Source organism: Arvicanthis niloticus, chromosome 28, assembly GCF_011762505.2.
Source record: "Arvicanthis niloticus isolate mArvNil1 chromosome 28, mArvNil1.pat.X, whole genome shotgun sequence".
NCBI lineage: Eukaryota > Metazoa > Chordata > Mammalia > Rodentia > Muridae > Arvicanthis > Arvicanthis niloticus.
Genome location: NC_133436.1, coordinates 13,212,411 through 13,226,826, shown reverse-complemented (window position 1 = coordinate 13,226,826; position 14,416 = coordinate 13,212,411). Strand labels below are relative to the sequence as shown.

Below are 14,416 nucleotides of genomic sequence, written 5' to 3'. Positions count from 1 at the left end.
CTAAGCTCCGTGGCCAGAGCACAAGGAACTGGTCCAAATGAGAACAGCATGCCGTTCTTTCTTAAAAATCAATCCAAAAGCAACCCCCCGAAATTAATCTGGCCCCCGTCTCCTGATATTAAGATTCAGAAAGTCAAGAATCTGATCCCCCACCCCACTCCACCTCAAGAAGGCATCCAGGAGAAAGAAAGGAAAAAAAAAATCACACTAACACAGACAAGGACGGGATAAAGGAACAAAAGGGATCGAATTACCTTGAGTTCTCTTCCTGGGCTTCTGACGCAAGGGAACCTGCTGGAAATGCAGGAAGGAAAGAAAAGAGGAAATTTCTGATTGTGTTGTAACATTTGTGAGGAGAGAAGGAGGGAGGGGGTGGCAGTGTTTATGAGCGGGTGGATTCTAAAAAAAAAAAAAAAAAAAAAAAAACTCTCCAAGCAGAGCTCAAGGGGAGCTACCAGCTGAGGCACAAAATGTGCTAATTAGAATCGATATACATTGAGCTGAACCTGGAGAAAAGAGTAACAAGCGTTTATCTGTAACGCTTCCTGTTCCTCCCACGAGCTGCTCTTGCTACTACTTAGGTTAAGATGGCACGGGGTTTGTTGAAGTTTTAAAACATCATGCAATACATTACAAGAAACAATATCTTTCCTTTCTCCTCTTAATTTCTAGATCATATCGATTAATTAAGTAAAACTGGAGAATAATTGTTTCCATCTCAAACTATTAACTTTGTGGTCTTGCTAACACGAAGGATTCTACCTAAACCACAGGAATTAAATTACCCTGGGAAAGAAATTCCTTATCTCTTCTTGTGTGACCTCAGGGACTCTAAAGCCTCCTGATCGAGAATTTCTTATTTGCAGCCTAATATACATATCTCATTCTATCTTTATCTCTGAATATTTCTCACATGTCTTAAAGAAGATAAATATTCAAATATTCAAATCAGACATGATGATTTATACAAAATACACACATTTATCATAGCACACTTTTATCAAGTTATGTGAAATCAGATTCCAAAAATCTGGGAATCCCAAAGAAAAAAATATGCTTGCAAATGCCTCTCCTGCTCTGTGTGGGTCTGTGTGTATATGTGTCTGTGTCTCTGTGTGTGTGTGTGTGTGTGTCTGTGTCTGTGTATGCGTGTGTCTGTCTGTGTATACAAATATTAGACAGAATTTTAGCTTTAAAAAACTTCATTTTTCTTCTACAGCATTTAAGTTGAAATTCTTCAGGTTTAAGTAAATTTCATTTATGTTAACAAGCAGAGACTTTTTAAATGTTTAACCATGCAATTAAAAGGTTGTTCTTAAAAGTTGGTAGGTAATCTCATAAATTTTGTGGTATTCTAGATACATCTGGCTAGTAGTCCATATATCTAATTACTGATGAATGGTATTTGTGGTTCTGCTATATGTTTGACAAGCGAATATGATCTACAGTGGAAATAGAATAAAAATTTTAAAGCCACAGGCCAAGATTGAACAAGAAAAATTCACTCTATATTACCCAAGGAAAAGTCACTATAAACCCATAAATATGTATGTGTGTATGATTTCTAATATAAGTCTCAAGCAGATCTGCCAAGATTTATTTGTGAAAATATTCTGATAACTAAAAATCTCGTTTCCATAAATAGTCACACACCAATGCATCATGGAGTGTACAAAGATAAGCAAACACTCAATAAGCAAAACCCATCATTGTAGAGTAAGGATGACTTGCATTTCCCTCTGCAGGGAGGACGGAGTTAAGGTTGTGTTTCTCCATGCATACCAGACCAGGGCAACCCTGAGTTGGCTTTTTCTTTTATGATCATCCTTTATTCCCTTGGATCATTGACTGATCTCTTTGAGGCTAATTTTTAAACAAATTCAACATGTGTCAATCATGGCATGCTAATCAAGTCTAATCATACTATCATATTAAGGGGCACCATCTACCCTTCCTTTCCCACATATTTCCCACATTACCAAATTCTTGGTCTAAGATTTCCTACTGTTCCTTAGTCTCTGTGCTTATTTTTTATTTTTATCTATTTTTTTAAATATCACTATCCTGAGATCAGGAAACACAGTTAGTACCTACTGGTTATTCAGTATTGTCCAAATTGAGAGCTGGGGCTGAAGACAAAGAGAATAAATGAACTTCATCATCAGTAAGGCTTGGGGAATCTGGGATCCCAAGGAGCAAACAAAGTAACTGAGAAGCAGGGCAGTGGGAGAAAGCAGAGATGTCCAAGCTGATTCCTAGAAGGTTGGAAGCCTAGGTAAACACGCTGAAACTACATTGTTTCAAACAGCAACAGCAACATTTAAAAAGAACCAGCAAGTAGGACACAATGCCTAGAGATAGCTATCAAATCTGGAAGGGAAGCACAGAAGTGGTTTTACGTTCCTTGGCTCCTGACCCATGGAACAGGGAACTGAGTCTCCAGTCATTGTGCGATGGCTCCCAGTGACGCTGCTGGCTCTTCAGCTCCACCCTAAAGCCTAAGATGGTTTCCAGAGACATCCAAGTCAAAAAATGTGTCTTCATGTCTCCTAAAATCATCCCTGTGTCTACAGCTGGATTCTCTCACTGAGTCTGGGTTGAGAGTTGAACATCCACATCAGGTCAACACAGTTCTCTGAGCAAAGTGCTCCAGCACTCCCAGCAAGCTCCGTGGATCCAACCCTGCCCTGACAATCCTCCCGCAAGGCAAAGTGGCTCAGTGTTTGCCCTGGCCAGAAGCAAGCTGCACTTTAGAGAAATAACAAACTAGTGGGGGTTTCGGTTTCACTTGTTAGATGTGAGTACGAAACCCCCAACTGCTCTACAAGAACGAATGAAAACAACCTTTGAAAGCTTTACTGAGTCTAAGACATTTTCCTCCTCACAACAGGAAGTGGAACCCATGAACTAGTCAGTTTCGAAGCCTTCATGTGGCTTTCTCACTGGGTAGGTTGAAAACACTGACAGGCGCTTGAGCGATTTGTGAGACCATTTCGACCTTCACAGACGCTTAAAGTTTGATAAGCTATTTCTCCCAACTTATTTTCTTCCTGTTTGCATGACACAGAGAAAACTGACAACTTACTCTAATAAATAAATAAGTTTTCTCTAAAATAGATCTAGAAATTGGAGACAATTCCTGAGGAAGTCTATATATGTTGTTTTTAATGAAGAAAAGTAGACTTTTCTTTTGACTTTGGAAAGATGGCCATTTAAGGACTGAGGAGATGGCTCAGTCAGTAAAGTACTTGCTGCACATACGTGAGGATCTCAGTTAGATGCCTAGAAATCCAGATGTCATGATGTGATTGTAAGGCCAGCATTAGGAAGGCAGAAACAGGCAGATCCCTGGCAGTTGCTAGCCAGGCTGACTAGTCTACTTAGTGAGCGTCAGAACAATGAGAGACTCAAATAGCAAGATGTATGGTTCCTGAGAGTACTGCCTAAGGTTGGCCTTTGAGTCCCACCCACACACACACACACATACACACATGCATATACACATGCACGTTTAATAATCCTAGTCTCTAGCAAAAATCACATCATTTTGTGTTGATATTCTAGTTTCATTTCTGTAAAACACCATGACAAAAAAAGCAACTCAGGAGAGAAGGTTTTATTTTAACTTGTAATTCCAGCTTTAAGCGATTACTGTTGAGGAAGTCACAGTTGCAGAAACTTGAAGCAGCTGGTCACATCACATCCACAGACAAGAATAGAAAGAAATAAATGCATATATGCCACTTGCTTCCTTGTGCTCAGCTCACTCTTACATAGTCTAAGACTCCCTGCCTAGGGAATTGTGCTGCCCACGAGGGTCGACTGGGTCTTTTCCCATCAATTAACTTAAAGCAATTCCTTACATACATGCCCCAGGACAGCCCAAAGTAGACAATCCCTGACTGAGATTCTCCTCCCAAATGATTCTAGATTTTTTTACTAAGTTGACAATTAAAGCTAACCGCTAAAATGGACAAAGAGTTTTTCCTTCACAGGAACACTGGCTTTTAGCATCTGTCATTATCTGTGGTATCAGTTCCTCACAGTAAGAACTACCATTCCTTACTTACCAACTAAATGACAAAATCTCTGAGTTTGAGGTTCTCCACAAACACTTGACATTTCCACACGCATATTTCTGTATTGTTGGAAAGCTAAACTCAGTTTTCTAAAGGGAATTGTAAAGCGTTTTATTCGTAAAAATCTACCTGTGATAATGCACTTAAAACCTTGCTTAAATTTGTCAGAAGACTAACCACTTAAACATGATGTAACACCAACCAAAATATGGAATGAAAATCTCTGGTAGTGAATAATGAAGACAGGGAGTGGGAGTCTGAGCTTGTGTGTGATCACCTGGGAAAGCTATATACAGTGGCAAAGGCTGGGGAAAGACCAATACATAAACAAGAAAGAAGGGGAGAAAAAAAAGCCCTTGAGAAAAACTGAACAGGTATACCCTGAGTCAAACTCAGGAGAAGAATGTCATGGGAATGAGGGAGAGACTGTAGAGAGATCCAGAGAAAGGTAGGTCCAAGCCACCAAATTATGCTGTTTGAAAGGAAAAGGTTCATTAGAGAATTTCTGTGTTATTATTTTTCTCATCACCGTGAAAAACTACCTGATAAGAGCAACTAAGGGGGAGGGGCCTATTTGGTCCCACAGTTTCGGGAAATACATCATCATAGAGAAGGTGCAGCAGCTAGGTCTGGGGCAGCGGAAACTTGGAACTGACACTTTAGGCCAGAAAACAAAGATCAGAAAAGGAAGCAAGCAATTGCCCTCAAGGCTCCCCCCTAGTGGCCTTTCTCGTGAAGCATAGGCCTTGTGTCTCAAGGGTTCTAAAGCTTCACCAAACTTCGATTACCTGGAGACCCCGCATGTTCAAGCACACAAGCCTGTAGGGGACACTTCCGATTTAGACCATCACAGGAATCTGGACTATTTCAACCCCATGCTGTTTGGAACCACAAGACAAATTCCAGCAGGTTCCAGGATGCGTGGGAACTAAGAAGCTATACACGGAATTGATGGCTACGGGAAAGAGGAGATGTGATCCTACCAGGCCGACTCACAGCCGGAAGATGGATAAGGCCACATGCTTTCTCTCAAGCCAAACTTCCTGTTTAAACTCACTGTGCTACGTGAGTGATGTGTACTTGACACAATTTAACAGCACAGTATGGGACATGCCAGCTACCCAGTATGCTGAATTATTGAATGTCATTTCATTCTCCCTCCATTATTTTTGACACCTTAGAAAATGTAAGATATAAATATTGCTGTCTTGCCAAATTCCCCCTTCGTCCACTTCCTTGGTCGCTCCAGCTTACTCTGCCCTAAGCATGTTTTCATCCCCACATACAGTTTAGTATCTTGTAGTGATAGTTAAACAACAGCACTAATGCAGTGTCTTCATCATTTCGCTTTTGAGGGTTTTTGTCATGCTGATACACGTAACTACGGATTATTGTTAGTGTGACGATGAATATTCTGTGACTTCCTTATCCAACTGGTTCATAATGAACTTGTATGTTTTTACAGTTTGTGCTATCACCTATAAATTCACAATTAACAATTCTATATAATTCCCATTTTACGTATATATGCATGTTACTCTGGGCTTGGTATTAATTTGAACTAAAGTTGCATGGGAGTAGTATATATGTATCTTCAGGTATTCATTTATTTTCAAATTGTTTTTAGAGTGCCCACTTATAATCCCATATGAAACATACAATTTTGTCAAACTTTTTTTTTTTTTTTTCGAGACAGGGTTTTTCTGTGTAGTCCTGGCTGTCCTGGAACTCACTCTGTAGACCAGGCTGGCCTCGAACTCAGAAATCCACCTGCCTCTGCCTTCCAAGTGCTGGGATTAAAGGCATGTGCCACCACTGCCTGGCTAAAACTTTTTATTATGTTTGTTTGTTTATTTATTTATTTATTATTTGTGTATGGACACACACACACTCAGTGTCCAATATTGATTTTATCTCATACATTGAGCTTTCTATTTTAAGAAGTATATCTTCTTTCTTAATATTACTAAATAATTTCAAGACCCATCTATACTTTTTCGTTTGGAACAAGGTTTTTGAAAGCTTCTAAAACATTAAAAAAAAAAAAAAAAAAAAAAAAAGATTTTTAGAATCCCATTCTTGATTTGTTCATAAGAGTTTAAAACTCCTAACTGAAATGATAATCTCTTATTTTTTTATTTTATATCCTACCTTTACTGAAACTATGTTTAATGTGATTTGAAATTTTTCTCAGTGTGGATGGCTATGGGTCACTTACCAAAAAAAGAACAAATAAAATGTCATTTTGGTCCTAGAAGCTGGGATATCTAGGCAAGGTCAAGTTGCTAACAATGGAGATGACCTCTTCCTGATCTGCAGACACCCGTGATCTTAATATTTTCTCACAAGGCCAATAAAAAATTCCTGTTCACTAGATAAGGTCACAACTCCCATTCATGAGGGTACCACCCTCATGACCTATGGCCTCTCAACACATCCCTTAACAGCATCCCATCTTGAATTGGATTAGGTCTTTGGCGTGTGAAAGTGACAGAAAAAAGATACACACACACATTATCCATTAAACACATGATATTTATATAAAATTCTTCTTCCTCTTCTCATCCTTCCTGTTTCCATCTCTTACCTTCCTCTCCAGTGGTTTACAGATTGCCTCAACTTAATAAGAGCGCTCCCTATAATCTCACTTGAAATGTTCATGAAGAATCTTGCATACCCAGTCACTCACTCATCCAGTTGACTATCCTTTTTAGTTCCTGTTTTTGAGCTGGCCCGAGTTTCCTTCCTCCCTAAGATGGCCAAATGTGTAACTGTGGGCAGCAGTTTGGCAACTGTATTCTCTTTTTTTCTATCCACAGCCTTTTTCATACACAGGGAGTGTCTCAGTTTGTCATTGTCACCAGTGAGTGGCCCTTCACTCCCTTTATGGACTGTTTTGCTCCCCCTCTGAACCTGCCATCGAACGCAAACATCTTTCAGATCACCAAAAAGGAACGCATCAGGCCCTTGGCTTCAGTTAGACCACTGCCTTTCGGGTTTGATTTTCCAGAGGTGAAGAGCAAGCTTCTGACTCTAACTATAACTTCTTGTCTTTCTGTTTCTCTTTGACTATCATTGATACTTGCCCGAAAGAAGACTCGAGTGTTGACAAGTGTGAACTCACAGCCATGTGCTTACATGGGAGAGACACACCTCATTTACAGTTATCCACCCTTGAAATTACAATTGAAATGTCAATCTAGTGTCTCTTCTTCTGGTTGTACCAACAAACATCTTCTATATTATTATTATTATTATTATTATTATTATTATTATTATTAAATTAAAATCTGCTTATTATTGTTTTTTTTCTCTACTCTGCAGAAGTCTTGGGCACTTTAACAGCACACCTCTGTAAATGTTTTTCCTTCTTCTGTGCTTCCCCTGGTTAACCTAATCCTTTGAGACCCTGTCAAATGCCACTCCTATGTGGAGCCTTCTCTGGCTTCAGAAGACGGTTAATTAGCTCCTGTGTAGTTCTTTATTTTGCTCGTCATTGGAATGATTGCTATGTATGACCCCCCAAGGCCCAGCATGGCATGTCCTGATCTGCCCTCTTACTCACAGATGAGGAACTTACCACTGTGGTTAACACAGAGATCACTTATAACTAGTGGGTCAGACCAAGTCTTTTGTTCAACTGTGTGTTACTTTGCTTCTGTTTCCAATCTTGTTGGCTGCTGATGCCTATGAAGTAGGTATCATGATTTCAATGTTTATCACCCTGTGTGGCTCACAGTGATGGGCGTTATAGTAACACTGCCCACCCAAGGTACAACACAGCACTGTGAGTCATTCCTGTAGCCTTTTCTCCACCCCACACATATGCTCCATCACTGCCCTGACCAGATCATCTCCTAGTCTCTCATCTGTATGCAGTGTCATCATTACTGCCTTTGTCAAATTCTATCTTATTCTATCATAAACTAGCAACACCTCATACATACCCTGTCTCACCACCTACAGTGTAGACCTTGGACAGTCTGAGTAACATGCCGCCTCGGCTCTACTTCAAATAATTCCGCTCATAATTGGCTCTTGGCAGTCAGACCGAGCCTCTGGCCGAGACTCCAGGACAGAACTCATGTTCTTACAGACATCTTCAGCTCAGTGTCTAGTACTGAGCCCAGTGTCTGACACACAGTAATCAAAACACCATGCCTTGTGTCTGGTTTTGCTTCCTATACTGGCTGTATTAGGGGGGGTGCATTCCCATGTTCCTGCCACTGAGTAATTTGACAAACATCTGGAAAGCCTCCTGCTGCTGGATGACTCTGGGCTGCGAAATGCTTTCTTATGAGGAAAGCATTGGTGACGTTGGACAACCTAAAAGTTACCCCAGTACATTTCTTGGTCCAAAATTTATAGGGAAAAATGTTGCCCTGACATTAACTAGTACTAAACTTCAGCCTACCTGGAGAAAGACCTCAGTTTATTCTTGAGAGTAAAATGGACTTGTGTTACACACACTTTACTCAACGTATTATTTTCTCAAATAAATAAACAAACAAACAAACTCACAGTGTCTTTTTCAGCATGTCTCAACTGTCTCATGAACCCAAGACAATCTCTTGTGATGGGTGCCATAGGAACAGATGTTTTACAATGGTGAAGAGCAAGCACCTCCCACCTACCCATTAACCTATCTCTAGTGGTCCCTGAGACTTTCCCAAATGAGGCTCGGTGGGAATAGACGGGAAATGGGTCTCCGGGGTCTGATCTGTGTGTTAGACTCATATAGGGCAACACTGGCTCTCTTAGTTCAGCCAGCATTTATGCTGATGTCAACCTACAATACAAAACTGCCAGTTTGGTTTCACCTCCTTTGACGAGATCTGACATGTGAGACTAAACCCCTTATTTCACCCCTAACTACTACCACTTCCCTGGGGCTCACATTGCAGCCCAGAAAAAGGAAGTGTCTCATAGGTTTCCTAAGGATGGGAGTCTGAAGATATTAACTGCCATAATCACATTAAATACTAGGTGATAAATGCTTTATGAGCAGTGGGCCAATACAGAGTCTCTTGTGAAGCCACACAGGAAGTCGCTGTGGAGATAAGCACACACACACACACACACACACACACACACCCCACAGCTGAGTCCAGACAGCATCAAAGAAAATAACATGACTATAGTGCCAGACATGACCACTGGAACATGAGCACACAAGCCCAGGGCCAGACATAATGACCACTGGAACAAAGGCACCATGACTTGCTTAAGTAGACTTTGTTCAAGAGAACCCTTTTACTTGATATCTTGTCTTCAGGCAGTATTCAGTGAAGAAATGTTATTTAAAATAATTCTCTAGGAAACACAGTCACAAAGCTTTGATCTGAGTTAATTTTAGTGTTTATTCTTCACAAGTGCCACCTCCGAAAGCAAGACTTGCTTAGGTAAAAGAAGAATGGACAGGAGTAGAGGTGTCAGGCCTGCCTCCTTTCCTGTGGTCCTGTTATCTCAACGTGCTCGCAGAAAAACAAATGCCACTGAAATGGCATTTCTAATAACGTCTTAAAGAATAATATATGATATATTGACTGACTGATTGATGGCATATGGATGGCAAGCAATACAGAGTTGAATTCTTAGACACATTAAACCTCTCTCAAGAAGCAATGACCCAGATCCTTAAAAATTTTTTTCAGACCACTGTCTATAAACATTGTCTCTTTGTTTATTCAATAATCACTGATTAGAAAATATTTCATTGCCAAGGACCTGTTGCCAAACATACTCTCGGACAATTTCCAGTCAGACATGGGAGAAAGGTGATTTGAGGCTGGGAAGATGGCCCATTTGGTAAAGTGATTTCTACACCGGAATGGAGACCTGAGTTTGATCCCCAGCATCCATGTAAAATAGTCAGGCATGGAGTCACACATTGGTAGGCAGACAGCAAGGGACATGGAGATTGGAGGGTCTTCTGGGACTTATTGGACAGCTACTCTAGCCAAATGAGAGTTTCCAAGGAGAATCTCCATCTCAAAAACTAAGGTGTAATGCAATTGAGGAAGATACCTGATCTTGGGGTATGGCCTCCACAGACACACATACACACTCACATAAACAGTCACATACATACACATCATACACACACACTCACATGCACATTCATTCTCACACACACATACATATACTGTATATACACACACTCACATACATATACTATACACACACTCACATATACACACTTTACACACACACTCACACATACTGCACACATACATACAAACACACATACACATACTGCACATACATACACATATACACACACTCACATCACACACACATACAAACACACTCACATACACATACTGCACATATACACACATATACACATACACTCACATACACACACACACAGAAAAGAGAGAGAGGGAGAGGCAGAGAGGCAAGGGATGGAGAGAAAAAGAGAGAGGGTATGATGAATCAAAGATAATTCGGTCTGCCCATGGATGCTCAGAGCATTCAGAAGCACAAAGAAGGAAGGCAAGTTCACTGGAGTTCACCAGAAGTATGCAGTCAAGAACACCTGTGAGCTGTTCACATCAAATGCTTGAAAGAGAAAGACCCTGGTCTTTGAGACTATGATACAACACTGCATGGCTGATCCAGGGAGCACCAACACAGAGTGGCAGGAGGACCACCCTGAGGGGCAAAACCATGTCACACAGGGCCTTATAAGCCATGTTTTAAACTGTTAGATGGGTATGAAGTCCAAAGGCTAGCCGCCGAGCCAAGCCGATGCATCCCACTGAGCCAATGTAGGAAGTCCAAAGGCTAGCCACGGAGCCAAGCCGATGCATCCCACTGAGCTCATGATTTGGCGTCATGGGAGCTACGTCTAAGAAAATCTGCTCTATGTCTTTCATTCTCAACTGTGAGTCTGCAGTCACCAATACCACCGCAAAATAAGCTTCCTGGCCCTTTATAGTCTGCGGCAGTGTGGATTGTGGAGTTCTGCACAGTTTCTGGCAACGGCACAGACCACAGGCATCTACCTGGGCCCTCAGCCGCAGCACGGACCACGGACATCATGACCCTAGGCTACAGACATCAACAGGCTTGACGGAAGCAGCATGGGCCATCCCTACCCCCACCGTACCCCGCCCCACCCCAAAAAAAGAAACAGTCTAGACAGTAAGCCATTGGAGAGAACTCTTAAACCTTGTGATTAAAACCTGTTAATGGCTTTTGGCAAGGTGGAAATGAGAAAAGACTTGTTTTCTTTAAGGGGCTTGCCACTTAGAGTCTGACCAATCTCCAATGATATATAGGCAATATAAATTAGACTTGGTTTCTCTCTCTCTCTCTCTCTCTCTCTCTCTCTCTCTCTCTCTCTCTCTCTCTCCTTTTTTCCTTTGGGGAAGGCAGTAAGGGTTGGGGGTAGACCTGGGATGACTAAGAAGTAAAAGTGATCAGCATGCACCGTGTGAAACTCACAAATAATCATTTAAAAGACTATGTTAGGAGGATAGAAAAGAAAAAAGAAAAAAAAGAAAATCCACTCTAGTATTTAGGTAGACTGAGAGAAAGAGATAGCCAGGTAACAGCCCAGTGAGAAGAGGGGAGGACCAAGCATCGTACTGCAGAAGGCATAGTACCAAGAGGGAAGGAAACACTTGGTTACATTGCCTTTCACTTTAAAAAAAAAAATTCCACCGTTTTCTTTCAAAGAGAAAACGGAGTACTGTCCAGTTTACAAATAACCCAACTGTAACCTAACTGGGCACTGCTACACATAATAAAATTTGATATATTTAGAATCTAGTTTTAGGTTTCAGGCACCATTTAGCATAACGGTCCCAACAATGAACTGTCTGGCTAGGCACAGCTACGCCACCTGAGCCTATCTTGCTTACTCCGTGAGACACCGAGCCTAGCTTCTTTGCAGTCCTGCCCCAGGCAGCACACGAAGCTCAGCAAACATTAGATTAGGGGAAATGAGGTGTAATAGGTCAGATGTGTCAAACAAACCTTTGGAAACCTATGGAACAAAAATAGGTCTCTGTCACACTTGACTTAGGGAACACATGACAGCAGAAAATTGAAGTAATTTTCTGAATGGAAAAATAAAGGAGAGTAAATGTCAAAAAAAAAAAAAAAAAAAAAAAGCTGCTGGGAGAAAGGCTTAAGAGCCATGTTACAGAACCTCCCAGTGCCGATAGCAGCAAGAGAAATAAGAGGAAAATAGACCCGCTGAGGTAGCTGGGCAAAATTCTTCCATTACCACTCAACTTACATTTCTAGAATCAAAACACCCATCCACTGTGTCCAGTGACCACCTCTCCCTCGCCTTCATTTTAAATGGTGACTCTATAGATGTGACAATACATACCTGACTAATCTCTGTTTTCGTTTTTGGTTTCCTGCCCTGTCTGTCAGAGTTTTCACTAGGTCTCACGACAAAGCTTCTCCTACTATTTAGATTGGATGTAAAGTATGCTCATTATTGTATGTCTGGGACATGAAGTGATCAGGAAGCCACACAGAGATTTACCAGACACCTTCCCTACCTATTAGGGAGATGCAGCTTTCAGGAATGGTCCAAGAGACTCCTTTCCCATTCACTGTTGGCTTGGAAACCACACTCACATGTCCAATTTGGCACCAAGTCTAGGCTCCCTTCTTCTGATAAATCTTTTTTTTTTTTTTTTCAGGCAGGGTTACATACATCCTGGGCTAGCCTGGAACTTTCCATGTATCCAAGGATGACTACATAGTGAACCTCTTATCCTCCTGCCTCCACCTCCTGTGTGCTGAGAGTAAAGATGTACACTACAATGCCCAGTTTGTGTGTTGCTTGGATTCGAACCTAAGGAACTACTTTACCAACTGAGCTATAGCTCCAGCACCTGCATATCACTTCTGCATCTATCAAGAGGTCATAGATGTGCTGAAAGATACACAACTTACAGCCCCATGCCAGTCCACATCGCTTCTACGACAAAGGCCACATCCCAATGACAAACTCACTCATTCTCCCTGCATAAGTTTGCCCATACACTTAATACACTTGCTCAAGGTTCACATGTATTTCAGGCAAACAGACAGCTATAGTTTTTAAAGGAATCCATAACTGCAATACAATTATTAATAGAAATTTTCCTATAAGAGTTGATAAGAGGTTTCACCGTATCTTAGTTATTGCCTTCTTAAGACACAGAGAGAGATTTTCTTCAGTACATGGTTGTATTCCTTGGTCTCTGAACAGCCAGAGGTCGTAATGCTTAGAGACCATAAACTGAAATCTGATAACAGGGTCATTTGATTCCACTGAAGCTGATGAAATGAAGGACAAATGGGGACTTGAAGTCAACTCGTCTCATATTTTACTTATTCATCTAAATAGGGATTTCTAAAGCCTGCGGTGTTCCAAAGCATTCTCATACAGGTACTTACATTGCCTTCTGTGGCCATAATTGATGTCAGACTGCCAGAGACAAAAGCTACAAGAGAAAAAATATTTTCAGTTAAGTGTAGGCTGATACTGCTCATTAAATCATATCCCTCTAAGTAGAGGGAGAAGGTATTGATTCATAAACTTCACAACAATGATAATTCATTAATTGGCTTTTAATCTCAAATTTAATAAATCAATGTCTTAAAATAGAATTTATAAAATAAGCCATTTTTGTTTGAACATTATCAGTATGTTTCTGGCAATGAACAGGACACATATAACTTAGATACTTTGTTGCATTTGGGGGTTTGGGTTTTTTTTGGGTTTTTTTTGAGATAGAAAAACATTTTGCTCTTAGTGAAGAACAGTATGAACATGTGGGCAACATGGAATTATTGAACCATTGCTATTATCAAATGTCACAAATGCAGCCAACCCCTCAGAAAGTCCCAGCTGCAATACCAAGAGAAGTCTTTTTTCATGTCCCTACTTTGTAGTGGAGTACCTGAAAAAATAAGGTACTCTATGGCTTTGAGAAAGCAAATGAAGACAAAAGGGGAAAACCTGACCTCTCAAGACACAGAAGCTTGCTGAAGTCCCAGAAGTCACTGACATGCCTGAAAGCAAGGCATTTCCTAACCTGCCCATGACATCTGCTCAGATCCATATCCCTTGCCCCATCAACCTGATCTCTTACCACAAAGGTCCCCCAAACTTGAAGACTGCTACCACGTTTTTTGCTATTTGTCTCTTTAATACTTTGATCTGTTGTTAACAAACAAGGTAGTGGGTTTCATTTGGACATATTTATGCAAATATGCTATTATATCTTGTTTAAAGATGCTCTCCCTTGCCAGGCAGTGGTGGCGCACGCCTTTAATCCCAGCACTTGGGAGGCAGAGGCAGACAGATTTTTGAGTTCGAG

General features: G+C 40.9%; 1 protein-coding gene across 4 annotated transcripts in view; it reads right to left on the bottom strand.

Moving 5' to 3' along the window:
• The window catches only part of Ipcef1 (interaction protein for cytohesin exchange factors 1), a 158,217-nt gene that overhangs the window by 76,165 nt on the left and 67,636 nt on the right, over positions 1-14,416 (bottom strand). For 2 of the 4 annotated variants that reach the window (XM_076926735.1, XM_076926734.1), the window contains exons 3-4: positions 13,491-13,537; positions 255-294 (exon numbers count right to left, since the gene is read on the bottom strand). In XM_076926735.1, the coding sequence (XP_076782850.1) occupies positions 255-294; positions 13,491-13,508 (58 nt within the window). In that variant the 5' untranslated portion in view covers positions 13,509-13,537. The remainder of the gene's footprint in view (positions 1-254; positions 295-13,490; positions 13,538-14,416) is intronic. The other 2 variants (XM_076926737.1, XM_076926736.1) reach the window with 1 other exon arrangement.